At 31.5% G+C, this 27,345-nt stretch overlaps 1 protein-coding gene across 2 annotated transcripts in view; it reads left to right on the top strand.

The window, feature by feature from the left end:
* LOC144851967 (protein phosphatase 1 regulatory subunit 21-like) overlaps positions 1-27,345 on the top strand; it is a 51,733-nt gene that overhangs the window by 6,469 nt on the left and 17,919 nt on the right. For both annotated transcript variants that reach the window (XR_013614248.1, XM_078709642.1), the window contains exons 14-16: positions 57-185; positions 739-891; positions 25,577-25,675. Coding sequence is in view for 1 of the 2 variants with exons in the window: in XM_078709642.1 (XP_078565768.1) it covers positions 57-185; positions 739-891; positions 25,577-25,675 (381 nt within the window). In the remaining variant the exon portion in view is untranslated. The remainder of the gene's footprint in view (positions 1-56; positions 186-738; positions 892-25,576; positions 25,676-27,345) is intronic.

The following is a 27,345-nucleotide window of genomic DNA, read 5'->3' as shown; positions in this document are numbered from 1 at the left end:
AACTACATCGATCATAAAAACAAAAGCCAATCCTAATATCATCTCTTTTTTTTTAGAAAGTGAATCAGCTACAATCGCAGTTGCAAAGTCACATATCTGGTGTACATGGACCTGACTTGATGAGACAGGTGTCTAATGACTCCCAAGAAGGTAGCAAGGCCGACCACAAACCAACTGACCCTTCTGTAAGTGATATATATTTATTAATTTTTTTCACAACATACAACAGAAAATGATTCTCCAATTACAGGAGGCGCAGTAAGTGGTGTTGTATTGGCTGTCAGAAAAGTCCTGAAACTATGACAGGATTTGAACCTTTAAGGGTCTTTCACACCTGTTTCTGGCCCAGTTCCGAACGTCAATGTTTCACTTTTGCGTAGCAACGCGCATATTAATTGGTGCATAGTCGCGTGGAGCATCGTGAAAACGACACACTGGCATGCGATTTGATTTGCCAGTGCCAGACCATAACCGTGCCAGGACAGGTGAGAAAGACCCTTAATGCTTTCTTTTGTGCATCAGTCTTATCTTGTGTTTAGTAAGCTAAAGTAACTCGTGGTGGTCATGAAATGGTGCACCTCAAATTTTCTTTCACCTCATATGTTGGCTTGGCTAATGAGAATTTGCTTTGATAGCCCTGTCTAATTATGAATAAATTTAAAAGACTTTAACTTTAAAAGTCCTCTACCTTAATTTCAGTCTGTTTTCATTTATTATTATGTTCTCTTCTTAACTCAGCTTGGCTCGTTGTCGAAGCAACCAATGGACTTTGGGGAGAGCGAAGAGACATCTCGTGAAAACCTCATCAAAAAACACTTCACGAGTAAAGTGTCCATTATGACCAACCACAGGCAGATGGTAGATAGCAAGTCGGTTAGCTTCCACTCTGAGGTAAGTGAAACATTGTTTTGTAAAGCTCTGTCTACACTATCAAACTAGTGTGATGTGCCCAAATATGGTAGTGATATGCTCAAATGTGGTAGTGATATGACATCATCATGTCCATATATGGGCACATCAAATTTTGTAGTTTGATAGTGGAGACAGAGCTTAAGGATGAGAAAAGTGGATAAAGAAGAGAGACAGTATTTTCTGATATTATACTTTCATTAAAGACTGCCCTCTATTTTTTTATACTTACTCAAAATGTGCTTGAATGGCATTTTATTTGACCTTTCTATTTTACCTTAGGGAAGTTTTACATGTGTAGGTTATAAAACAACTTCTAATGTATAGTTATTGTGACATTGAAACCCCTAGGCTATAATAGAGTGTTCCAAATTAACTTTTAATTGCTATCCATTGTAGGAACAACTGTTGATTCAGTTTACACAGACTTCTAACCAAAAATTGAGCTGTATACTTTTATGATTCAAAAACTGCCTAAATTAGAGACCAAACTTTAGCTGTCCCTATTTGCAATTCCAAAGAGGAGAGTTTGGGAGGTGTCCATTCGGTTCTAGTCCTCTTCCTTCCCATCAATGTTGAAAGGTGCAACTTTCTAGAGGTAATAGAGTCTACTATTGTATAACCAGTACAGTTTTGGAAACCATATTTACACTACTACTAACTGGTTATCTGATAAAGCAATAAATAACCCTTAACACTTTATAACAACTTAAAATTCATTACAAACTCAAAACTGATTCTAGCAAAAATTAAATCAATTGTACAGAATAAAAACGAATGGAGAGATCTTGTAAGGTGTATTTCCAGGGCAGCCCAGGCGGCGAGGCTGTAGAAATAAATATAAATATGATTTTAATATTGACAAACAAACCTAGTTCTAAACAGTATTGTTATACCATAGACAGAGTCAAAGGCATTGAGGCATATTGTAAGAGTATGTTTCATAGCTTGAAATGCTATTGTATTGTAAGACTAATTTATTATAACTCTGGGTATATATTTTCTAAATATATCTTGGAATGAATTGCGAGTAATAGGTTGTATGAAGTTCAAAACCCTTTGGCCATAATAGATTATTCCAAATTAGCAGTTAATACTAACTGATTTATGGTGTGTTATGGGATTATTTGGAATCTTTCATTTCATAAACAACTTTTTAATTCTTTAAATATTATTTCTCTTTTTTTTTTCCTTTTCCCCCCTCTTGTTTTAATTTATTATTCACAGAATTTCAAAAATGTTATTTAGTTGATTCATTTTAATGTTGCATTTATTTTTCTTGCAGTTAAATTACCTATAGATTAATGGAATATTCTTATGGCATGTAATTGTATTTAATCAAAACTGTTGATCATTTTAAAAGTTAAAAGTCTGAATTTCATAAATTAAACTTGCTGAAAATGTTTGCACAACCACCTATATCCAAATATTACTTACTGTACTATAAGATACTGAAAATTAATCTAGTAGAGAAGCTTTAAGTTTTCAAAATGAGTAAAGGAAGTCAAAAAATGTTTGCATATTTGGGTAAATTTGTAAAGCCTCTATGCATTCTACATTATTTAAATGACAATTTGATTTAAACCATTTTCTAAGAATAAGATATTTATATATTTTTCTTGGATTTGCATTATATAAATAACATGTTGAGATATAGTTCGGGTAGATACACTTTCACATTAGTATTTTTTTCATTAGAAAATTTAATGCATACAGACACAAATACATGGATCAATAAATATAGTGCCTCTTGTATTTAATCTAAACATTAGAAAAAAACAGATTAAGAACTCTGCACTTTTAATTATTTAATTTAGGAAAATAGTATAGACGAGACGAGATGCTGTGGTTATTAAATTAGGTCGATCGATAATGTATTGTTTCCTTGTGGTTATAAAACTTTACAAAGAGTTTTATGTTATCATTGGTTCTACCATTCTATCTGTGAGGGATCTTTAATAGAATTATCTCTATAAATATTAGTGACCTAATTTATATTCTACCTAGTGAGATAATGGAATTATCCTTGTTTTTAGGCTTTTCTATTGGCTGTTGGCTGTCTAATCTTAGTCTTTGCTTATTTAGAACTTTATGCGATCATTAGAAGAATATTTTTTTTGCTAGACAGAAAGTGACAGATCCACAAATATAACTCCTGTATACAGACAAGACGTGCGTACTGACTGGCACTGCCCCAACTCTAAAGCTCTGTCGACACTACCAAACTAGTTTGACAAAAAAAAGTGTGATATGCCCAAATATGGTAGTGATATGCTCAAATAGGGTAGTGATATGACATCATCGTGTCCCTATATGGGTACTTCACATTTTTTTGTCATATAAAGATTGATAGTGTGGACATGCCAATCTCAAAATTAATATTTTATTGTGAATAAAAATATAAATTGTTGCAATCTGTGTTATACAGCACTTTTATGATTAAAGTGCTATTCCTAGTGCTATTAGAATTATGTCAAATTGTGTGAATAAAATAAAAAACTATTAATTGTTTTTAAAGCTGTAAAAGTAAATATTCAACTAAATCCTAAACTAAATTTAATTTTTTAACGATAGAACAAAGGCTAACTTTATATCTGTAATAATGCTGAGTTTTCTCAATTATACACATCTGTGAATTTTCAACCGAATTATAATTGTAATTCTGCATCAGTCGCAAACAGAAGCACAAATCCAACAAATGCTTTCCCCTTAAGAAAGCAATTAGCGACGGATTACTCGTGGACGAAACAAAAAGAACACAGTCCTGTTTTCCTTTTACACTTTTGATTGGATTTCCTTATTGCTTCTAAATCGGTGAAAACATTTTGCGGTGTTATCGTTTTAGATACTCATCCATAAAGTAGGTCAAAGGATGACCTTTTGATTGTCTTTGCATTTCATAAGCTACTTATCTTGAGTAGCACATTTAATTTTGCAGAGTCCTTTCTAGTTAAAAAAAATTCAAGTAGCTCGAAAACACTCGATAAATCAGTCACATAAACAAGAACATTACTTGCACCATGAAATGTAACAAAGACGACACTTTTGAAAATTAGTAATCAACTTCTTAAACTAGTAATCAACTTCTTAAACAGTGTCAAATTGATAGATTAATTCTGTTTAATTACGAGAAACTTTGTGAATAGCAATTAATTAATTGATTGACAGAATATACTTCAGTTTCAATTGTAAATTTGTGGTAATTTATCAGTATGTAGATAACTTAACATTTTGTATCAGACAGTTTGTGGACAATTGAAATATAGGATCTTGAAATTAAAATTATTGATCATTGATATGAAGGTCCTTGTATTTATTGCAGATGTTTTCATTGCTTTCACGCCAGTAGACTTATCCTCGCTTGACCATGGCCACTTTAAATCATGGCCACTCCCTGTTTTATATACAGATTAGGAATCTATATTAAAAGTGTAATGACTTTGTGTAGGTGTGTAAGTCCTTGAATTAAGGCGTATCTATTAGGTGTGTCATCATCTGCCAATTAAGTTGAGGCTATCTAGCTGACTTGCTGGGTGAAGGAAAAGTATCACACTCAAATACCGCACCTGAGTACCATACCTAACCACACCTGAGTACCACACCTGAGTACCATTACCCAAGTACCATTACCCGAGTACCTCACCTGAGTACCACACATAGCCAAACCTGAGTAACATACCCGAGTACTGCACCTGAGTACCATACCTAGCCACACCTGAGTACCATACCTGAGTACCACACCTGAGTACCATACCTAGCCACACCTGAGTACCATACCCGAGTACCTCACCTGAGTACCATACCCGAGTACCTCACCTGAGTACCATACCCGAGTACCTCACCTGAGTACCATACCTAGCCACACCTGAGTACCATACCCGAGTACCGCACCTGAGTACCATACCCGAGTACCGCACCTGAGTACCATTACCTGAGTACCACACCCTAGTACTGTACCTGAGTACCATACCTGAGTACTGCACCTGAGTACCATATCTGAGTACCACACCTGAGTTATAGCTTCATTGATTTGTGGCTTAGAGAGTTTTTATTTATTTATTCAGTTATTTAATAAGCGAACATTCAAAATCCAAATCTTAACATTTCTTTTCTACAAAGTACAAATAAATATTAAATAAATTAGGTCTTTAAATTGGTAATTGTCAACTGTCTGACATTAAGTCTAATAATGAGAAACATGAATTAAATCAGCACAACAAATCATTTCGCTTGTCGATTTATGGAAGTAGAACAAATTTGATTACTACATTAGCATACTATTAGGAGTTCTCCTAATTGGAGCATTCTTGAAATCTATTTCATATTATAGCATGTTAACTTGTTTGTTTTTTGTAAATCTGAAATAATATGTTTGATTGCGTGAATACATGTAATGGTTATTGTGTTTGTTGAATTTGGTAGGCATGTACAGGGAAATACAGTACAGCTTAAACATCGACATTGATTATTCTTGTCTCCCACATATACTGTATTTTGCACTCTGTTGGGAACACATTATTATTTTCTTTAACCTTTTACGGTTTATCATGGCGAAGATATCTGGGTTTTGTTTGTTCATGCCTTATTAGTACTTTTTAACCAAATAGAAGAATTTTGGGAGAGTTTCTAGTTTTCAGATTTGAGTCCGGTATTGGGAGAGTCATACCATTGCTTAACTTGGATGTTTGTTTCATAGGATTGTTTATGGAACAAGAAATGATAAAGTTATTTATCATAAACATTGAAGATGAACTAGTAAACTAGAATAATTAGAGCTCAAACATCATCGAAACTAGTCATTAAAACATATAGAACAACCTATCATCACTCCCATATTGACAATCTTTAACGATGCCTCTCACTCGTTAATCTAACTGTTAATTTAAAGCAGATATGATGGATGTGCTGTGTAGATATCTCATTTGATATATGAACTAAACAGTACACATAATTAGTTTTGATGGAAATAGAACAATATAAATCATCTTCAATTGCTTTGGGACCTCGTCTGCGAGGTGAAACGGTTGCGGAAACGTGAAAGCTACCACAGGGAATGTTCCTTAATTGCCCTATAGTCTCACTGAATGCTGCGCTATCAAATTATGGAAATCTGCTTCATCAACTAATCTAATTTGTTTTGGAGGAAATTAAATGTTACTTTATAATATAAATATTTATGATGCGCTGTATAAATTTGAATACATTGTTTCATCAGGCTACTCTGTATGATGTTATCACAATATCATCATCTTTTTATCATTATTATACCTCGATATGATTATTATTATCACTATAATATTATCATTTTCCTCATCATCACCTTTTTTATCATCGTCATTTTGTATATTTTGTGAAATAGAACTTTCCATAAAAAAGTTTCTTGTTACTTTCTTGGACTCTTCCATTTTATCCAAGGGGTATCAATGTGATTTAACATTAGTAGATAGAGCTTCACTCTATTTAATTTTATGATCCCAAAAAAATTTACATAATGTCAAAATGACTATTTGATTTGTGTATGTGCTTGAGGTCATGACCTTTAATCGTAAACAAGTGTTCATCGATAATTAACCCATTGACTTTTATAAGATGTTTTATCATTTCTAATAAATAGTCATCTAATCCCTTGTTCCAAATTGCCACATCTGCCCCACTCATTCAATTTATTATGTCGTGACTTTCATAAGCGCTGCAGATGTTTTAAATCAAATCTACATTATAAAATACAAGTATAATTTATTCGTTAATAATCTTGGGTACAAAAATCAATAATTTGTCTTATTTAATCATTTTTTTCTGTCTGCAATAAAATCCCTATGATCTCTAGTCTGCAATGCTAATCTCTCTTATACAACATGCAGATGTATAGGTGTCCTTTAATTAAAACAGTTCATTCCATTCTGTATAATCTCTTAAGGTCTTGAACCCAATCAATAGTCAATAAAGGTACAAGACCTCTGTCAATAAAGGTCATTCAGGGTCAGATAAGTACATTGGAAGTCATTGATAGGTCATTAGCCAGTGACCAATGGTAATTAATCTAGGACAGGCTTTAGAGAGGTTGACCAGTGGTCTACTTCCAGTCAACTGTACTTTCTAGTGTGTCAGTTATCAGGTTATTCGATCTTTATAATGGACTAGACCGAAACTGTATACCTTGAATATCATAGAAATGGAATAGTCCAAATCTGGACGCTCCGGACAAGGAACTTTGGACAATCCAAGCAATAGGTGATTGAATTTAATCATGGTTGATTCAATGTAGTGTCTAAGTACAGATATACAACGGCAAATAATACTGAAAAAGAACAATGCTGTGGGTATCAGTGGCTGGATCTCAAATGGAGATCTACAAAATAAAACAAGCACTGAAAAATGACAATGCTGTTAGAGTTGTGGCTAGATCTCAATGTAGATACAAAATAAAATAAGCAATGAAAAAAGTACAATGCTGTGGGTATCAGTGGCTGGATCTCAATGGAGATAACTTATATAAGCAAAAAGCTATATCGTAATGATAAAGCAAAAACAGCCAGAAAGAAAGTGCCAAGCTTGTGAGAAAACAGTATACCTTCATCATAATTCTTGGCAAACACAAATTACTCAAATTTTAATAAATATAATAGGATATGATCCTTTGTTGCTCATATAATGTTTAGATGGTCATAAAATATACATAAACATGGCGTTGGAAATGTCGTAAAAACCATAACAATTGTAAGGGCATGTTGAAGAAGTAATTAGTGATGGACATATTGATCTCGGTGAAAAGTTTAACATAATAAAATCGTCAGTTCAAATTAGAGTACATTTTTAATAAAGCATTTACAGTAAAAAAGGAATGCATCCTAATTATTAAAAATATTAATAGAACCTTTATTAAAGGACCACCTTTGGTACACAACAAAGTGTTGACTTAATAGGGGTTATTTACAAAAAAACACATTATTTCTAGAGACGCCAACTTCTCCATTTTCTTGCTAAAATTGTCAGTTCAAATTAGAGTATATTTTATTAAAGCATTTACAGTCAAAATGAGTGTATTGTATCCTGACTATTAAAAATATTATATTATTATAGAACCTCTATTAAAGGACCACCTTTGGGACACAAACAAATTTTGCCTTAATAGGGGTTATTTAACAAAAAATTAACACACTAATTCTAGATATGCCAACTGTCTTCTTGCAAGTTTGGAACCTTTATCGAGTAATAAAAAATAAATAAATAAAATGCAGTTCCTTCTAAGAAAGGATGTAATAACATGAATGTAAATGATAAATAAATGTAAAAGATAACATGAATTATAACATGAATGTTAAAGATAATATGTATTGTAACATGAATGTAAAAGATAACATGAATTATCACATGAATGTAAAAGATAACATGAATTATCACATGAATGTAAAAGATAATATGTATTGTAACATGAATGTAAAAGATAACATGAATTATAACATGAATGTAAAAGATAACATAAATGTAAAAGATAACATAAATGATAACATGAATGTAAAAGATAACATGAATTATAACATGAATGTAAAAGATAACATAAATGATAACATGAATGTAAAAGATAACATGAATTATCACATGAATGTAAAAGATAACATGAATTATCACATGAATGTAAAAGATAACATGAATTATCACATGAATGTAAAAGATAATATGTATTGTAACATGAATGTAAAAGATAACATGAATTATAACATGAATGTAAAAGATAACATAAATGTAAAAGATAACATAAATGTAAAAGATAACATGAATTATAACATGAATGTAAAAGATAACATGAATTATAACATGAATGTAAAAGATAACATGAATGTAAAAGATAACATAAATGTAAAAGATAACAGGAATTATAACATGAATGTAAAAGATAACATGAATTATAACATGAATGTAAAAGATAACATAAATGTAAAAGATAACATAAATGTAAAAGATAACAGGAATTATAACATGAATTTAAAAGATAACATGAATGTACTTTTCTTGTGCAAGTTAATGAAGTGATTTATCGTCAAAGCCAATTTCATGTTTTATTTATAAATTAATAGAATTGTTTACAATCATACTATTGTTCATTGTACTTTAAACATAACACATGTTCTTATAGAATTAATATTAAAATGGTTTAACACTGAACTATTGTCATGATAGGAGGAGACACAAGTATGTCTAAAACCATTACAAATAAAAGCCCATGATGGTATCGGCAAAGTGCCTCTACACCAATTATGTGCGTACATCTCGTTACATTTCCAATTGTTCGTTCTCGTAAAGCTGCATGTGTCGGTTTCAATCGGCTTAATATCTCCACGGCATTACTTAATTCCACTTGGAAATGAGGTTTATTACAATCGTTTGACCTTATTACATAAATGTGATAGCTGCGTGTACTTAATGTAGCCTACTGTTCTCCATAAATGCTGCGTACTGTTGTTCTGTATAAATGCTCTATACTGTTTATTCATCAAAACCATCTGTGCTAATTCACTTTGACACACCAAACATTATAAGTAAATTAAAAACATGCTTTACACGTAATGCCTATTAGCGTGATGTAACGTTATTGTGTGAAAACTTCCCCTCCAAATTAAATGTGGTCCATTAGTTGTCCTCATTTTTTTTATCAATATTAATGAAATTAAATTTCTATTTATTTACCTTGTCCACTTTCACTTTGTTTTTTTTATAATTTAAATGACTTTAATTTTTTCCTGTAACATATGAAAAGAAAAATGTAATTTGAGTCATAAAATTACTGACGATTCCAGAATTATTTAAGTGTATGGTTAAACTATAACAAATAATTTGCATTAAATTTGCATATAATTAGAAAACATTGACCAATTATTCAGGGGACAACCCTATTGAGGGGACACGTTCTAGTTGAACGAACAGCATAACAATGGGGCAACACCAGTATTTGGGGGATACCATTAATAAGGCACTTTGGAGAGTTTTTTCTTAAAAGTAATTAATGTATAAAGATAGTTCAACGTTTTAAAAAAACCCTGGTTAAACTTTGATTGATCATATTCTGTTAATAAATGGTACAATGTTAAAACCTTTGCGTGCAGAATTAACTATATTAAAGTATCAAACAATTAACAATAATTATATCCAAAGTCAGCTGTGTGATAGTCGCAACAAGCTGTTACGAAAACAGATGTACTATGAATCCTCTTGTCTTTCATTTTCACAAACCTACATTCATGTTCCTGTCTCAAGCTCTTGTTTATTTATAGACGCATGACCCGGTAACCTGATTGTTAAGATCGCATTATCGAAGGATGTACGGTAATTAAAAGAATTTCCTTGAATCTATGCTATGTGCGTTATTCCCCCAAACAGAGCCGAATAAAGAGCTGGGCCAAGTATTAGCTCGCACACCCGAGGGGATTTGTATTTACACACTGTGCGCATGCCCCCAGTATCGACGACCTAGAATCGTATGGAATGTGGTATATTTAATACCGGTCATGTTGATTGGTGTTCTGAATGTTCTTTAAACGGTGTCTTGTGAATGTTAAACATAAAGTTGAACCACGATGTCAATAACCTATTGAAATCAAGGTGAGATTGTAACATGTAATTCCGCTTAAGTTTCTTGCTTGTAACGTAGAAACAATTTCGCGCAAAAAACCTGTTAACAATTAACAATACATTATTTCGGCCTCATAACCTACTTTTTGCCCCAACTTTCCAGTTTTGTTTTCTTTTATTATTCCTTGATATGCACCATTTACCAAAGAAGTTGTTTCATTATGGTTTTTGACCTTGTGAGAAAATATTATTTGGAACAGCAGGAAAAATTAAATAATTTTTCTTTCATTATTTTGTTTTGATTGACCTTGTTTAAAATGTTAGCCGTGTGAACATGATGACGAGACTGGGCAGAATGCTTGGTGCTGATTGGATAACTTTACACGATCCTACTCTCCTCACTGTTTTTAGGAGGGTAAAAAAATGTTGCAAAATACAATATTCTGACGCGAAAATTAATTTTGCTTGAAATTATGAGTGCATGAAAGTAAACGCTTAAACTATATAACCAATTCTAAATTAGATCAATCTTCAAATGTAAGACTATCTATTACATCACACCTATTTACCTAAAAAAAACAACCTCTCCATAATTTGAATGTTATCTGTATGAGAATTTGGTTAGTACCCCAGCGGCAATCAACAAACTAGATTGCCAAGACATGTGATTTATAGTCATGTAATTTTTATGTTTTTTTGTAATAGTTTGTTTTATGGTTGATTATTTCCTCTGATACAAGTACATGACAACATTGATTTATTTGGTTTGAACCATTAGAAATAAATTAAACAATAAATTAATTTAGTTTGTTTAGTATCATTATCAACTTTAATATTATTCTGGCCTCATCAACACAACAAAGTTTCCCTTTATTAGAGGTGTCCCCTTAATAGAGGTCGACAGTCAGTTGTAGTGTTGTTAAATCATATAGTTCCTTTTGTTTGTTTCACAGCAAAATGTTTTAAGGAGTTGGTGTTAGTTTATTTCAAAATAGTAGCATAAAAAATTCCCTCCTTTCACTCCAATTTATTCATAGGTTGACGCTTAAAAAGTGTATTGTTTTTATTTGGCCTAATAATATTTTTTGTTTATATATTCGGTTTTGGTATTCATTTAGTTAAAATGATTTGAGTTATGAAGCTGTTGCATGCAAAGCAACTAGAGTAAATATTTAATATTTGCTCTCATTCTTGTCTATTAATAATTTATTTTCAAAATGCCAGATGGATAATTATGTTATTAATATTATAAGCTTAAATCTTAATAATTGGAATTATAGGCCAATTGACATTTAGATAATTTTTTTTTAAATTGCATTTAGTCGACTATTAAGATTAATTATGAGATTTTATCTGATCAAATCTTAAATTCATCCCATATGGCAACGTAGGTTTTTGTGCAATTAATTGACTTTTTCTAGAACAAGCTTTAGGTGTTGAGAAGAGAGTGTAAAACGGCCTAATCATGCTGTGTAAAACTAATGACTATGCCCTAGCTACCTACGTCCTTGCAGATTGAGCAGGGGGAGGGAAAGTGTTGAAAACGAACAAAGCCCAGGGCCAAACATAGAATGTGCCTGGTGTGGCTATTGTCTTACTAGGCTGCCTAGAGGTACGTCGTTACGCAGTTTGTAAACCTCCTGCTATTAAGCAAATCAGAGACTACGTTAATTAGAGTAACGACCCAAATTAACAGAGAATGGTGTAAAATTGTGGATCAGGAAGTTGGAAACTAGATCAACAGAGCACTATTTAGGTCGTGTATACATTAGTTCGTTGAGGCGCGTCAAAAATAGAACAGCCCACCACATTTCAAACATCAAACACAATTACCTGGAGTTATATCATATCAAGGGGCTATGTACTATGCATTTATTAATTGCTCTTTGTTACTCGTTATTGGATTACCCATTGTGGAGTGGATCAGTCCATAATGGGGAAGTTCCTGAATGAAGTTTACAATGTTTTTATTAGAATTATGGCACATTTCTACTTAAGATTCCTACAACTTACATATAATAGGGGTGTTCACAATCTTACCTTATTTAATTATAAAATTAATTATAATATATTTTTTTTTAAAGTTCAGGAAGGTGAAGTTTATGATATATTAACTTCGGATGTTTTTTTTTTTTTTTTATTTTATCAGTACACTATAAATTCATTACATAACTAAACTTAACCTATTGAATAATGGAATGGTCTGATAGGTAATTAAGTACTATACAGTGTTTTGTTATTATTATTTTTTCAGATTTATTATTCCTTCCATTGAGATATTTAATTTCATGTTTGCTGATTTTGGATAAGCCCCAAAAAACCAAAATCTACTACTTCTAAATTCGTAAAAATATTGTGATTGTAACAGAACAACATGGGTACAACCTGCAATTTTGAAATAAACAATATCTCTATATGAATGGTTTAATTTAAGATTTATTGTAAGAAAATAAATGCGTTTATTTTGAGTAAATTCTGAACGGCGGCTAGTTGTACATTCCTTCTTCAGCTTGTATCTCATTATTCATCCTTCCACTATCAACATCCTCTTTGTTTACAGCACTAATTCAAGCGCTTGTCGTTAAATCAATTTACTTTCACGTTTGATTATTTACATTGAAGTAAACATTGTTCAGGAATATCGTATCTAAATAATCGTCTTGTGTATATGACCTTTTCAAGCAATTCACAGGATCATATTTTGTAATCATTGTTTGGTGTTCTATATATTCCCATTTCATTCAACTTCTAATTTCATAGCATCGTTTATCCTATTCCTTTGATGTATTGTCCCCCAAAAACATGAAAAATGAAGATTAATTAATTCAGACTTTAAACAGGCCATTTTGCAGTTTTAGTTATTCACTTCTGAAAAAATATTATTTCACTTATAAAAAGACAAAAAACGTTTAATTTTAACCAAAAAACTATTGTCTGACAGACAATTAAATTTTTTTTTAAATTATATTTTTTTCAGGTAAGTAATTTTTGTTTCGGTCCAATTTTTGGTCAAAGTGAATAACTATTAAGTAATATTATGTAATATTAAAATGCCATATTTAAAAAAAAATGTTAAAAAAAATGTTTAGGGGACAATATATCTTTAAGCAATATTTCTTGTTTTTGTCCATTTTGGAATGGTTTCCTTTACCCCAGATACAGTCACAGATACCATAGTTCATTTTAAATGCAAATCATTGCTGTCAATCACACCACTTGATTGACAGTTAAACCAATAATATTCATTTAATGTTGGTAGATTTTATCACCTTTGCCTCTCAATTACCGAGAAGTTGGTTGCGTAAACATTGTTTATAGGTATCTCGTTTCTGCCTGCTTTAATTAAGTCAGCGTGAGCTAGGGCTTAACCTAGATGCCTTGTATCGTGGTTCCAAAGCGATCCTAATTATCATTGTGCCTTTATGTGGAGCTAATTTTGTTGATTTCAACGTATCCACAGGGCCCGTCGTGCGATTTAAATATATTGATATAGTAATGCAACTAGGGCTACGTTTTATTTGCAACATGTAACAATAACGTGGATTCAATTTCAATTGACGTAGCAGCTTGTTAACCCCATTCTGTTTATTGATAATGTAAGTTGATAATGTACCTTTTTTTTAAAGTAACAAACTTGTATCGTTACCATATATGGAAAATGTAACAAAAAATACGTCAATACTTCAATTATGCCAGCACGTAATGGATTACATAATACCACAATAGTATGTTATTAAAAGTAATTTGTTAGAATTTACTTACATAATACGTATCTTTCATTTTCATTTCAGCCAAAAATGTGTTTTTTTCCCAATATATCAAAAAAAAACCCCATATTATTACATCATTACTGGTAGCTATGGGGTTTGTTTACTTGTTCCATTTCCTTTGATATTTGGCCGATATTTTCCAGGTGCAGTTCCGGTTCAATTTAAACTGCTGCCCTAGATTTGTGTTCACGGAAAATCTCTAGAGAAATTAAGAGGAATGAGGACTGATTAATGTCCCATGAGAACACGCTAAGTTTTGTGAGCTTCTGTTCTATGCATCTTGCTTCATTGAATTCAATATCCCTGGCCTTGTAAGCTTGATCATTACATCAATATAAACACCATGATTTAGACAACAGTCAGATAATACTAGTGCTCCCTTCATGTTATTGTTGTATTAATAAATGACTTTGTAGGTCTAACATTTAATTCATAGGCAAATCACTGAGCCAAAAAAACCAATGCTAGGAGTAAATGGTTGAATTTTAAATTGATAAATTTAGACAAAAAAAACAATTCAAAAATGAGCAATTCCCAGTAGAAATTAATGTCATCAGTTACTTTCTCAAAATAGATTTTTAAAAAAAGAAGACATTTGTTCTTAGTTCCATTGAATGTGTCAACAACTTATTATCTTTAATTGTGAATATTATAAATTTAAAGATGTTTTTTCTGCAATCATCTTAGGCAAGTCAATCTCTATCTGCACTATCAAACTTTATGTGACAAAAAAATGTGATGTGCCCATATATGGACATTATGATATCATATCACTATCATATTTAAGCATATCACTACCATATATGGGCACATCACACTTTTTTGTCAACTAGTTTGATAGTGTAGACAGAGCTTAAAGTATGATCAAGGGTTTGCTCTGTGGAATAATTTAACGAAATATTAACCTATTAACTTAGTCTGTTCTTTGCTATAATCACCACAAAAATAGGTTGTTGATAGCTATTTTCATTAACGAGCTGTGAATACAATTAAACTATATTACCCAGGGCTGTTAACACAATTACATTTGTTTTCATTTTACTTTTAAATATGAATTTGGAGGCAACTATGAACATGTATTGATGTAATGCTCAATTCAAATACAGTTAAGCTCTCTCTACACTATCAAACTATTTTGACAAAAAATGTGTGATGTGCCCAAATATGGTAGTGATATGCCCAAACATGGTAGTGATGTACCCAAATATGGTAGTGATGTGCCCAAATATGGTAGTGATATGTCATCGTTTCAATATATGGGCACATCACATTTTTTGTCACATAAGGTTTGATAGTGTAGACAGAGCTTTAGCATTTATGTGGGGTTGGGTTACGTTTTTTAGCAAGTGTGGTTCTTTTTCCATATAGTAAGTTTTCTTTTTCATGGAGGTAAATAAATGATGAACAATGATGACAAATACAGTCCTACTTTTATTAAGGAATATTTTGTTTGAAGCGTGTTATACAGACATCTGTTTTTCCCAGAATCTTTGCATATCTACCATGATTTATCCTTTATTTATTGTTAAGCCAGCCTTATTGTATACCCATAATGTTACAGGTACAAATATTGGGCTTTCCACTATTATAAACCATTGGGGTATAAACATAAGAGGTATTTTATACCGCAATGGATAAACAATAATCTTGCATAGGTAAATGTGAACTGTCACTTAGGTGTTTTTTTGATTGGATATCATGTTTTATCCATCGAGTTATTAATATTATGTATTTAGGTTTCTAGGTGTTTAATTAGTTCATGGCTTGAACAGCTTTAATTACTGCAGGCAATACTGTTAATGATTCACACAGCTCGCTATACAAAATATTGACTTAATGCAGTTCTCCAATTTTTTTCTTTTCGAGTATATTGTACGTACGTTTAATGTAATTAATCAAGTAGTAATATGGAAATTTATAGATTTTGTAAAGTAGAAAAGTAAAGGAGGATGACCTTTGACTGGTAACTAAATTGCACCAAGCTCTGGACTTATATATTTGGTGAATTCAGAGTTATGTAGAGTTTCCATATTTCATAAAAAGATGAAAATAGTTAGTACAACATTGCAATATACTGTAAGCTTGGTTCCCACTTGTACACAAGGCAATGACATAGGAACAAGTAATTTGACCAATCACGATGTCGCTTGTGTTTGGTCAATTCACTTGCGTTGTGCCCATGAGGGCGTGTGGTGCAGTGTCTTGGATGTTGGATTACTGATCGTGAGGTCGTGGTTCGAATCCAACTCTCGTCGCATTGCTTGTATCCTTAGGCAAGATACTTTACTTACATTTGCCTCTCTCCACCCAGGTGTATAAAATGGGTACCGGGTCACAACTTTGCGCTGATTACTAGCTGCATTATGGGAGCATGTTTCCAGTGTTTGATCAAAACATGACCAGGGTAATAATGTGCAGCGCATTGAGAGCTTGCTTATATGCGCTATATAAGAATGAATGAACTATAATGTCATTGCATTGTGCCCAAGTGGAAACCATGCAAGCTATAACTACATGAAATTTAGAAATTGATTAGATTTTGTCATTGCCCCGCAAATAAAATGTTGTATCGTACGAGTGAACTTGAATGATGCATCCGCATTGAGGTTGCCATTGTGTTGCTATTTTTTTTAGATCATTGCTTTAGTGAACAATACATCATCTCGGCTTATCTAGATTAATTGCAGAGATCACCGGAAGTTTTTGTCATATACCTAATAATGCGCATCTAATAAACCCGTAGATTTCTTTACTGTCGTACTTTGAAAGGTTGAATGCATTGTTGTAGAAATTGCTTGCACACGCTCTCTGCCCTCTGCATAATTATAGAATAGTACTATGATTACTTTTTTAATGGGAATAAATTTAGATTAATGTTATTGTGAAGAACCTTTATTATTCTAAAATTCCAATTTCTATAGAATAAGCATACACATAGTGTAATGAAGGAGATAATTAAAAGGCTGTACTGTATTATTTTAAATAAATTGGATTATGTTATAATACTACAGATGCTTCAGAAAAATTCTCTGGTGGTTGGTGAGACATATTTTAAAATAAAAAATAATTCATTAGTGCCACAATGTGACACTAACTGCGTAGTGGTTTGTATACAAACACGTTTTTAGTGCAAAAAGTGGTCAAGTAGAGAGTTTCACAAGAATTTTCATGTAGATTTTTTTTTTGCACACCTTTAAAGATAGACAATTCTTGTGAATACATACAAAACCATTGGACATTCATAGCGTTTGTAGCCATGTTAGTGTCGCTGACCAATTGCAACTGTTGGTCATATATGGTCTTGTTTGGTCTTCTTCGTAGCCGCCTAGTATGCGTTATATTGTTGCAGACTTTATGATGAGTAAATAGGTTTATTGATCAATGCTTAAATAATTTTAACTTAACTATGTTTCAAATTGATATTTGCTGGTATTATATGATGATATCAGTTTTTTTTAATGATTTGGTCCTGTAATATCTAGAAGTAGGTCAGTAATAAATGTTATTTGATTGATTTGTGATGACTATGTCATGATGTTATAAAAGTTTATGATGTCAGCAAAAATTCTGTCACTAAAAGTAAAACTGAGAAAATAATCCAAACCAAAAAATCTAAAATTTGACCCGTTCTTCCATTGATTGTTTATTGTATATGTACGATCTAGTCTTCTGAATTAAACTTGTGCGTACTGTACGTGTATATTCACTGCTATATTGTAAAATTAACCAGTTATGATATTGTAACTGAATATGAAGCAATTATTTAGGTAATTATGTCACATCACTCATTATCATTTTGATCTAATCCGTAACCCAAATGTAAACTAAATCAACTTGATCCTTTTAAATACTCTCTAATGTGTTGCGACCTTTTAACTAAAAAGAGGTCAAGTGTGACGACTCTTCACCGTGGCACTTTGCACCTTTGCGTGATGTACACATTGAAAGTAAATATCGGGATCCATCAAGTGGCTATGCTCCATTTGCGCCACCAATACATCTAGAAGGCTTTCTGCCTGAATGCGTTAAAATTCAATAGATCTAACAGGGTAACAAGTCAAGCTTTATAATATCAGATTTTTTTTAAAACTTGATTGTATCTAGTTGTTTGCAACCTTGACTTGATATGGTTATAAGTAGTGTAGTTTTAAATTTCTGTCATGTTTTAAAGAAGCTGGTATATAATAATGATTGACAGCTTATAATGTACCATTCCTCAACTCCCACAGTCCAGGGTTCAAATCGAGAGATTGAGGTTTCATTGTGGATCAAACAAAGCTATCTTATCAAATTGAACAAGTTTAAAAAGATGAAGAAGAAATTCTCTCTTCTCTAGATTTCTATAGTAACTACCTAATCATTATTGCCATTAGCATTTCTGATCTTATCGCTTTTCCAATATTGCAAACATTTATCTTTTCATTCATTCTGTATTAATTTAATTTAATCGTTAACTACCATTCATCTAAAAATTTGATGACTCTTTTAGATAAAACCACAAAATTCATTGTCTTCCCACTAATATGCAAATGTTCACAATGTATCCTTCACTTAACCTAAATAGAAATTTAGAGGTTAGCGATTTTCATATTAATATTAAAATAGATTAATTGGATGACAATTTGACCCAAGTATAAAATAGGTCATGACAAGGATTTCTTGTTTAACAATGGGAGTAATTGAATGCATGGATATACCAGCAATAATTTCTAATACAACTTTTAAAATTAATTTATACATTAAAATATTTTTGGAAGAAAACAGATCCCCATCAGGTTTATGTGGTTTCTGTTGGCTGTTTTCTAAACATATATAGAGGCGAGGCCCGTTAAAAATATAGCGCCCCCAGTAGCACCTTTATAGAGTTCACTTTATGTTGGTTTTTGAGAGGATGGCTGCATGTCACATGATACCTAATCAACCAATCAAATGGTGATGAGGATACACTTAGGTGTATATGTATAATAGAATATTTAACTGAACTTTTTTTTGTATTTCTGGCTAGTTGATTTGTTGTTTTGAGATTATTTTAACCAAACCAATTAGAACAGATTGTCTTATTATGCAATAGGACCAACTGAAGGTGGGTCCCCTATCATATTCCATTCTCCCACACTTTGTGTATTGATGTCATCATTTCATTAGACTCATTCTAGATATACCTTACACCATTGTCTGTCCCCTTGTGTATATTAGCCTTTATTCGGCATTAAACAAGTCAGTCCGCCGTTGGTAATTGGAGAAGGGGGTCTTGTAATCCGAGAAGGATTTTTCTCATCATCTACGACGATTGAATTACAAGAAGTGCATAAATTGCCAAGTTTTCTATTCATCACTGGCCTACATGTTTTATCTTCTTTTTTGTACAAATTGATTTGGTGTGTAAACTAGGCCAATGGGGTGTAGTGTTAAAGAAAGTTATTGTTACTGATATAATGATGGTGGTAGTATGGTTGTGTTTGGGAGAGGATCAAGCAATTACGTTTTGTTCAGAGTGTAAATTTTTTTTTACATACTGTTGATTAACGCCAACTTATCAATCATTTCAGTCAACCTTATTTTCGTAATCATTATCTTTATTGTTATCCACGTATTAGAAAAAAATATCTTTGTCATTATCTTTTATCAGCTTTGTATCATTGATATCATTTTCATCATCATTGTTATCATCATCATCGTTATCATCATTATCATCATCATTGTTATCATTATCATCATCATCATCATCATTATTATCATCAGCATTTTCATCATCATTTTCATCATCGTCATCATTATCATCATCATCATCTTGATAATCTTTGTGTCATCATTTGTCTAATTATAATCGTCGTCATCTTCATCATTATCCTTGAGATGTAGACTCGTTGTCACTCATCTGGTTTTTTATAAACATAGATTAGGATTATTAAAAGATAATAATCCAAGTTGCAATAACCGTATCATTATAAATAAAAGACTGTACTTTCAATTTATACCTTATTATTATAATTTATTCAAATTCCTTGTCTGACTTTCTATTATATAGCCTGTTTATATTTTTTTAGTCGCTACCATAGGCTTTATAGATTATTTTCTACGTTTTATTGAAATGTTTTTTCTATATTATTTCTACCCTTTGTTTGTTTACCGCATACCCTGTATTATAAATGTAGCTTTTTTTTATTCTTCAAGTGAAAATTAATAAAACATGTTTTTTTCAAAAGCAAGTAAATTCATCAAGAATTCAAGGTATTTCTTATTAAACCAATATTTCTTTAACCAATATTTCTTTATAATAATAACAACAATAAAATTTCTATACACACCGTACTGTGGCACAATTATATTTCAATGGCCTTATAATTTAAAGGTGGATGTCAACATTTTCTTTCCCAAAGGTTCACATTTATGCTCTAGTAATTTCAAAGTGTTAAATATTATCTTTTCATACCTAAATCATGTTACCCTTTTATTAGGATTTTTACTTGGTAACCTACATTTTAAGTTTATTTTGTCGTCATCGTTAGAAAGGAAATTTAGCAGCACTTGATCTGTAATCACTTAAGATATTTTCTTTGCACGCTACTAACTTGGAAACGTGTCAAAGCAATTGTGTTTTAATAGTAATCTCTTTTATACGGTAGTACAATATTGTTAAGTACGGTAGTTTTTGTAACCTAAATTTGAGCATACTTGATAGTTGTGAATTCTCATTCGTTTGTCATTAATGTACAAAAGGAATTGTGTTGAATTATTATTGCTTATAGCAGTAATATATAGTCAATGCTTTTTATATAAAAATGTGTCCTTTTTATTTCAAAATATGTTGATTCAATTTCAATACAATATAATCAATAGTTAAATTTTGTGCATTCTATGTAAAAAATTGTATAAGATTTTAATATATTTTTCTATTATGACGCACACACAATATAGCTACTCCAAAAAAATGCACAAATTGCTTTAAACGTACTTTACCAGAACAATACTAATGGCTGTAAAGAAATTATTATATTTTTATAATTTTGTTCCTGTTAGAGTTTATTCACAGGAGTATGCTAAGTGCGTTGACGGTACTTAAGTGAAAATGCCCTTAAGGACAACATGTAGAGAACTCGCAGCTGGATTGTTTCGGTGTAAGTCACTGACTACAATGACTAAGTCAGATGGTTTGCCTAACTCTGATGTAATTGTAAAAAAATTTGAGAATATTTATTTAACGGTTATTTACTTACTTTGACTTAGCTCCCTGATGTAAAAAACTACTTTGTAGTAGTTAAGATTATTATTAAGTTTACACTACTACTGTATGCACATACAGTAACACTCATGTGCATGGATTTCAAACAAGGACTTATTAATTTGGACAAACACAATATACAAACAGACAACAATTAGCTTGATTGCGCAAAGGAGTGGCAAAAGAGGCCAACAGTTTCTGACGCCGATTTGTAAAAATATTATTCAACATTACAATACTTACCTTTACACAACTAACAATTATTTTGAAGGCTATCACAAATGTATACCTAACTAACTGACCTTTTGTAGGGAAGCCCATCACAAAAATGTCCAAGTACCAAACTTAGTAACTAGTCTATGTTTAAAGCAAAACTTACTGTTTATAGCGAGTACAAGAAATGATCTTCGAATTCTGTTTACTTAGTTTTACTGCTTTATATATTTTTGCGCTGTGAAAAATAAAATTACATCAGTTACGTTTCAAAGGATAAAGTTTCAAGTCCGAAAGCTTTTAAGTCCGAAAGCTTTCTTGAAACACGAGGAAGCTTCTGTGAATTGTAACTAAGAAAAATCTTCAAAGTCAAAAAACAACGTATACAAGAGTTCTCTATAGCTTGTGTCGGTGGTACGCTTCACTTGAATTTTTACCAAGTCCAAAAAAGTCCATGTTAGCATCACATCGTAATGTTGTTGTACTATTACATCTCTCATGTGCACATACCAAATGTGTTACTCAATAATGTTATACTTTCGCAACATATTTAGTACAATCGTGGATCAGGAGGACGTACTTCCCACGTGTCACAACTAGTCTAGTTCCAAATTTTTTTGAGTGAAGACCTAGTTTCTGTTTCACGTCCCAATTTCTCTTGCTATGGCCCATATATTCATTGAAATGATGGGCTGGTGACTTCATTTTTACATGATCTGTTAGCTTTGCCCTCTTTTTGGTAGGCATAGACCTAATTTCTCCTTTCTTGATCCATTTCTGTCCAGTATGACCTCATTGAGACTGTAAAACGGGAGCAAACTAATACACAATTTATTTCATTCACTAGGCCCCCCTAGGAATCACCCAAAGTGAATCAGTCAACCAATCAAATGCCTTAATTCCATATAGAATAGCTTGTTCCATTTGCAAAATAGGGGTTTAATCTCAAGCTGGGTTTTGATTGATTGATCAGATTGGTGTTAATCATTAATCTCTATTCATGTTGTGATACATATAGTACAGCGAAATGAGAACAATACCTAATGTTCCAGCACGGTGCTAGCACATGACAAACCACTAAACCACCCCTTATTTAAAATGTATTATTCCATTTTCACTTATCTTCAGTAAACTTTTCTTTTAAAGCAAAAGTAAATTGAGAATGCGCCATTGTACGAATAGGGGAACTTAAACAATTTACATGTTAGTATTTTAATTTTGTATCTAGATATAGGTTTATTACAGTAATTAGTGTTGTACTTAAACCTAATTAAGTTAATAACCTTGTTTTATTGTGAGTGTCCTTAACAAGTTTTCAATATGTTGTTCTTTTTGTTGTGGGATTGTGTTTACTGGAGCAGAGTAAATGTATAGCCTCTTGTCTTTAAGTATCATTGCTCAAGTCCGGATGTTGTGGTATGGTTGACCTCTCTTTAAAGTGGGACAAACGTAGCTTGAAATGGTCATTCATGATCATTAAGGAGAAACCTGTTGGCAGTAATTTTAATAAATATCGCTTTCTGTAGCAATCAAATGCCAGTATGTTATTATTAAATACTTATACAGTAGTACTGTAGTTATAAATACTTATATATTTTAAACATTGCAATATGGTTTCTATCAAACCAGTAAATTTTCACGAGGCTCGAGTTTGATTATTTGTTTGTCCATTTCTACGTCTACTAGTCTTACTGACTTTTTTTGTGGTATACATTTAAAATGCATATTTTAAAATTGATCCTAACCCATATCAAGGATTTCTACAGGAAGGTTCTTTAATCCATTAAGTTGTACTTTTTACCCACAAAAAATGATCATAAGCTAGGCTAGTAAAGCATATTTTTTTCATCACATTTGTTGCTGATCTCTAGTTTGAAAGGTGGTTCTTTCCAATGTTTGAACTCCTCTGGCTATGGCTTGGATCCAGCCATACATTGTTATATTTTCTATATTGTAACAAACTTAAAAGGAATATAAAATGATTTTAATGACTTGTTTTTTTTTAAAAAGCCCTTTAACCTTTCAAGATAGTTTGATGTTGCGATAAATATTCTTTAAGTTTATATTAATTCTCTACTTAGTACAAAGAACTTTTAGCAGGAACTTTACATGCTGAGTTATTAACCTAGTAAAATACACTGTAGTGTATGGATGATATTGTTTTGATGTGTTCATGAACTAAATAAATAACCTTTAAGTTCATCAAATAAGTTTAATTACTTCCCTCACAATGTATAGTGCATCTTAAGTGAAACCAATTTCAAAGAGGGAAGTTTGTAAACTAGATCACTATATTCATTATTAATCTAGACTTCATAAATTCCCTTGGTTCATAATGGATTCTTCTGATGGGAGGTGATCTTTTTGCAATTAAAACAATCTCCCTGAATTGTGGTTCTCTAAGATGTTCCATTCTTCAAGAGGGGAATTTATATCTAGATCACTATATCCAATTAACTATCAGTAGTAATTAAGTGTTAATAAAACACCTATACATAATGGATTCATTCTGCCAAGGTGGTGATCTTGTAATTAAAGCTGTTTTCTCACACAATGCTAGAGAGTTAATGCTACTCAAGCCGATCCATTTCTGTCAGGTGAACTTAAATAATAATTGTATTAGAATCAATTACAACGTATAGAAACCAAATTGTAAATACCCCTATTTCATAATGGATTCTTCTTGAAATGATCTTCTTTTGATCTTGAGTTGGTATAAATATTTTAAAGATAACAATAAAAATGAAAAATTAAAAGTGAACAAGAAGAACAAATCGTTTCTGTTTTTTCCTTCTTTTAATTATGCTATAAAGTGGAATAAATTAATATACATTTTTAAACAAAAATATTTTTGGTTCACCAAATTCATCAAATCCATATATCTTATTTAACATTATGATTTATTGCATTTCTATGCCCTAAATATGATCTGTGATATGAATGTGATCTATATTTTTACTTCTGATCTATGACTACTTGATAAATTCAGAAGCACACACTAAACACGGAAACTATCTCTTGTATATTTCACACCCTTCGTACGCAATAGCCTAAATGCTCCCTCTTGTCTATCATCGGCACCATTCGTTCTGCGGCATCGGGCCAACGTATGTGTTTTGACATACCATTTAGCCTACGTAGGTACCGTAACAGTGTTAAACTCTCTGTAACCATTTTTTTTTTATTGTGCCAATTTGTTACAACTCCCTGTGGTATTGCAACTTACATTAAGGTTCTCATAGCTGACTAGTTATTGCCACATGCTGGCCTTTTAACCTGCTTTCCCTAAATGTATGTCAAGTTCCGTGCGGCTTCCATGTGGAACCATCAACAGTATTTATCCCATCAATAAATTCAGTGTTGATATGTTGTAAAGCTTTTACGCTTCCCCTGAAAATTTTTTAATGTAAATGTAAGTGTTGTAGGCATATCATTATTACATTTTTATTGGGTATTATAAAATTCCCTCTGGCCTAAACACTTGACCTAAATATGAATGAAGGGTCAATGTTATGCCTGTTCAGAGCTCATTTTTATTGGCCATTATGAACCTCCCTCTGGCCTAAACACTTGACCTAAATATGAACAAGAGGTCAAAGCTTAAATCAAGGGTATTAGAGCATGTGATCAATTTATTTAAATGTTTAACAAATTAAAATCAGATTTACAAATTCTTTGACTCATTTTTCTTATTACTTCTTTATTCTAAAATGATGGAATAAAAAGAAGTGCTTTTTATGTTTTATGTATTTATGTTTTATATATTTTTGAATAAAAAAGTATTTTAATGAATATTTTGTTATTACTGTGTATATATATTTAAAGTGTATTATTAATAAACTTAAATGGGAATATTTTAATGAAGATCATGTGTATTTGTTTTTACTTTAAACAGTGCCGTGCATTGCATCAACGATTAAGCCTGGCTGAGAAATCTAAGCAAAAAACACAAACTGAACTTCAGAAGGCAAATCAGATGATTTTGCAATTGCAGGTATGATCACCAACTATTATAACCAATTCCACCCCCTAATTTACGCTAATTATAAATATGTAAATCAAATCAGAGTATAATCCCACCTACCATATTTTGTTATCAAACTTTGTACTTGGGCCCCCATGACTATACGCGGTAATATTCAATATTTGCAGACCTAAATATTTAGTATTCCTACTTGAGATAATGATATAGCCCCCTACCAGTGGTACAAGTCTAAAGCCTTGTCTACACTATCAAACTTTATGTGACAAAAAAATGTGATGTGCACATATATGGACATGTCATGATGATGTCATATCACTACCATATTTGGACATATTACACTTTTTTTTGTCAAACTAGTTTAATAGTGTAGACAGAGCTTTAAATTAGGTATAGCCCTACCTTAGATATCCCCACCCTAGGTTATATACTGCACCGTTGGTATAGGTTGATATATCCCTATACTATAAAACCCATCCTGAGAGGCCTGTATTAAATAGAATACCCAAGTTCCACTTTTGTAATTTCACAATTAAATTTCCCAGTCACCTACATATTGATCCTGAGGTATTTACAAATATTTAAAATGCATGAATTTCAGGTAATTGTTTTATTATTCATTTATTTTCTCACCCTCTTCGTTCTAGATTCAAAAACCAAAGAATTAATCAGGTTATCATTAGCATATATTGGAATTTTTGACCTAGATTTGTTTTTTCTAGTTAGTATTTCTAGGATGGTACATTCCAAATGATCATCATTTATACCCTTATGAATAATGGAATTGTCTACTTGAAGTAAATTATGGACTAGTTCATTTCTTCTTTTAATCCAATACATTAAAGTACAAAAAATCAGTTAAATTGCACAAAAGATACGCATTTTCATTTCCTGTGTAAATCTTTTAATTTTACCTGTTTTTATGCAAAATTTAAACCTTATTAAGATCATGATATAGGACCAAAATGACAATTCTATTTTTTTATAACCCCATTGCATAAATGGAATGATCCAAATCAAATAAATAACATGTATGATTATATTTTACTAATTTAATTTAGAAAGTTTATTAATAGGAATTATTTTATAAATACATTTTAATGTGGAACACTAATTTCCTGATACACAGTTTGTTTTGTTATTAAATGTAAATTAATTTAAAATGAAGTTTATATTTAGAAAAACAAGCAATTAATTTAATTCAATAAAATTTCATGTCAAAATTAATTTATTTTTTAAAAGTAAACAGACATTTTTAACTAAATACAATTAATAAATTTGATAAAAGAATGATTTAATATCTATTTAACCTGTTATTTGTTCAAGATTCCTGTCAGTCTTTCTATATTTTTATCTTGTGTCAACAAAAGAAGAAATAAATAATTTCACTATTAGTGAATTTCTTAGAAATTAAGCAAAATAAGATAAGTACTGTCTAGCCACGCCAATATAGTATAAGGCCTATAAGACCTACGCAACAAAGCCCCTAAGAGGTTTTGTGTAACAACACAACAGTAACACTCTATAGATACCGTATAATAAGTCACTAAGCAGAGCAACACATACGGTACACAGCCGTAGAATAAGTTTTCCACAGTCTCTCCATTGTTGAATGAAGCTCCGCAGACATGACATGGCACAAGTCAGTTGTATTGATTTTGATTTAGAAATTTACCATAAGA

This window comes from Antedon bifida, chromosome 9 (assembly GCF_963402885.1).
Source record: "Antedon bifida chromosome 9, ecAntBifi1.1, whole genome shotgun sequence".
Lineage (NCBI taxonomy): Eukaryota > Metazoa > Echinodermata > Crinoidea > Comatulida > Antedonidae > Antedon > Antedon bifida.
The sequence above is the reverse complement of the archived record's forward strand: the minus strand, read 5'-3'. Positions and strand labels throughout refer to the sequence as shown.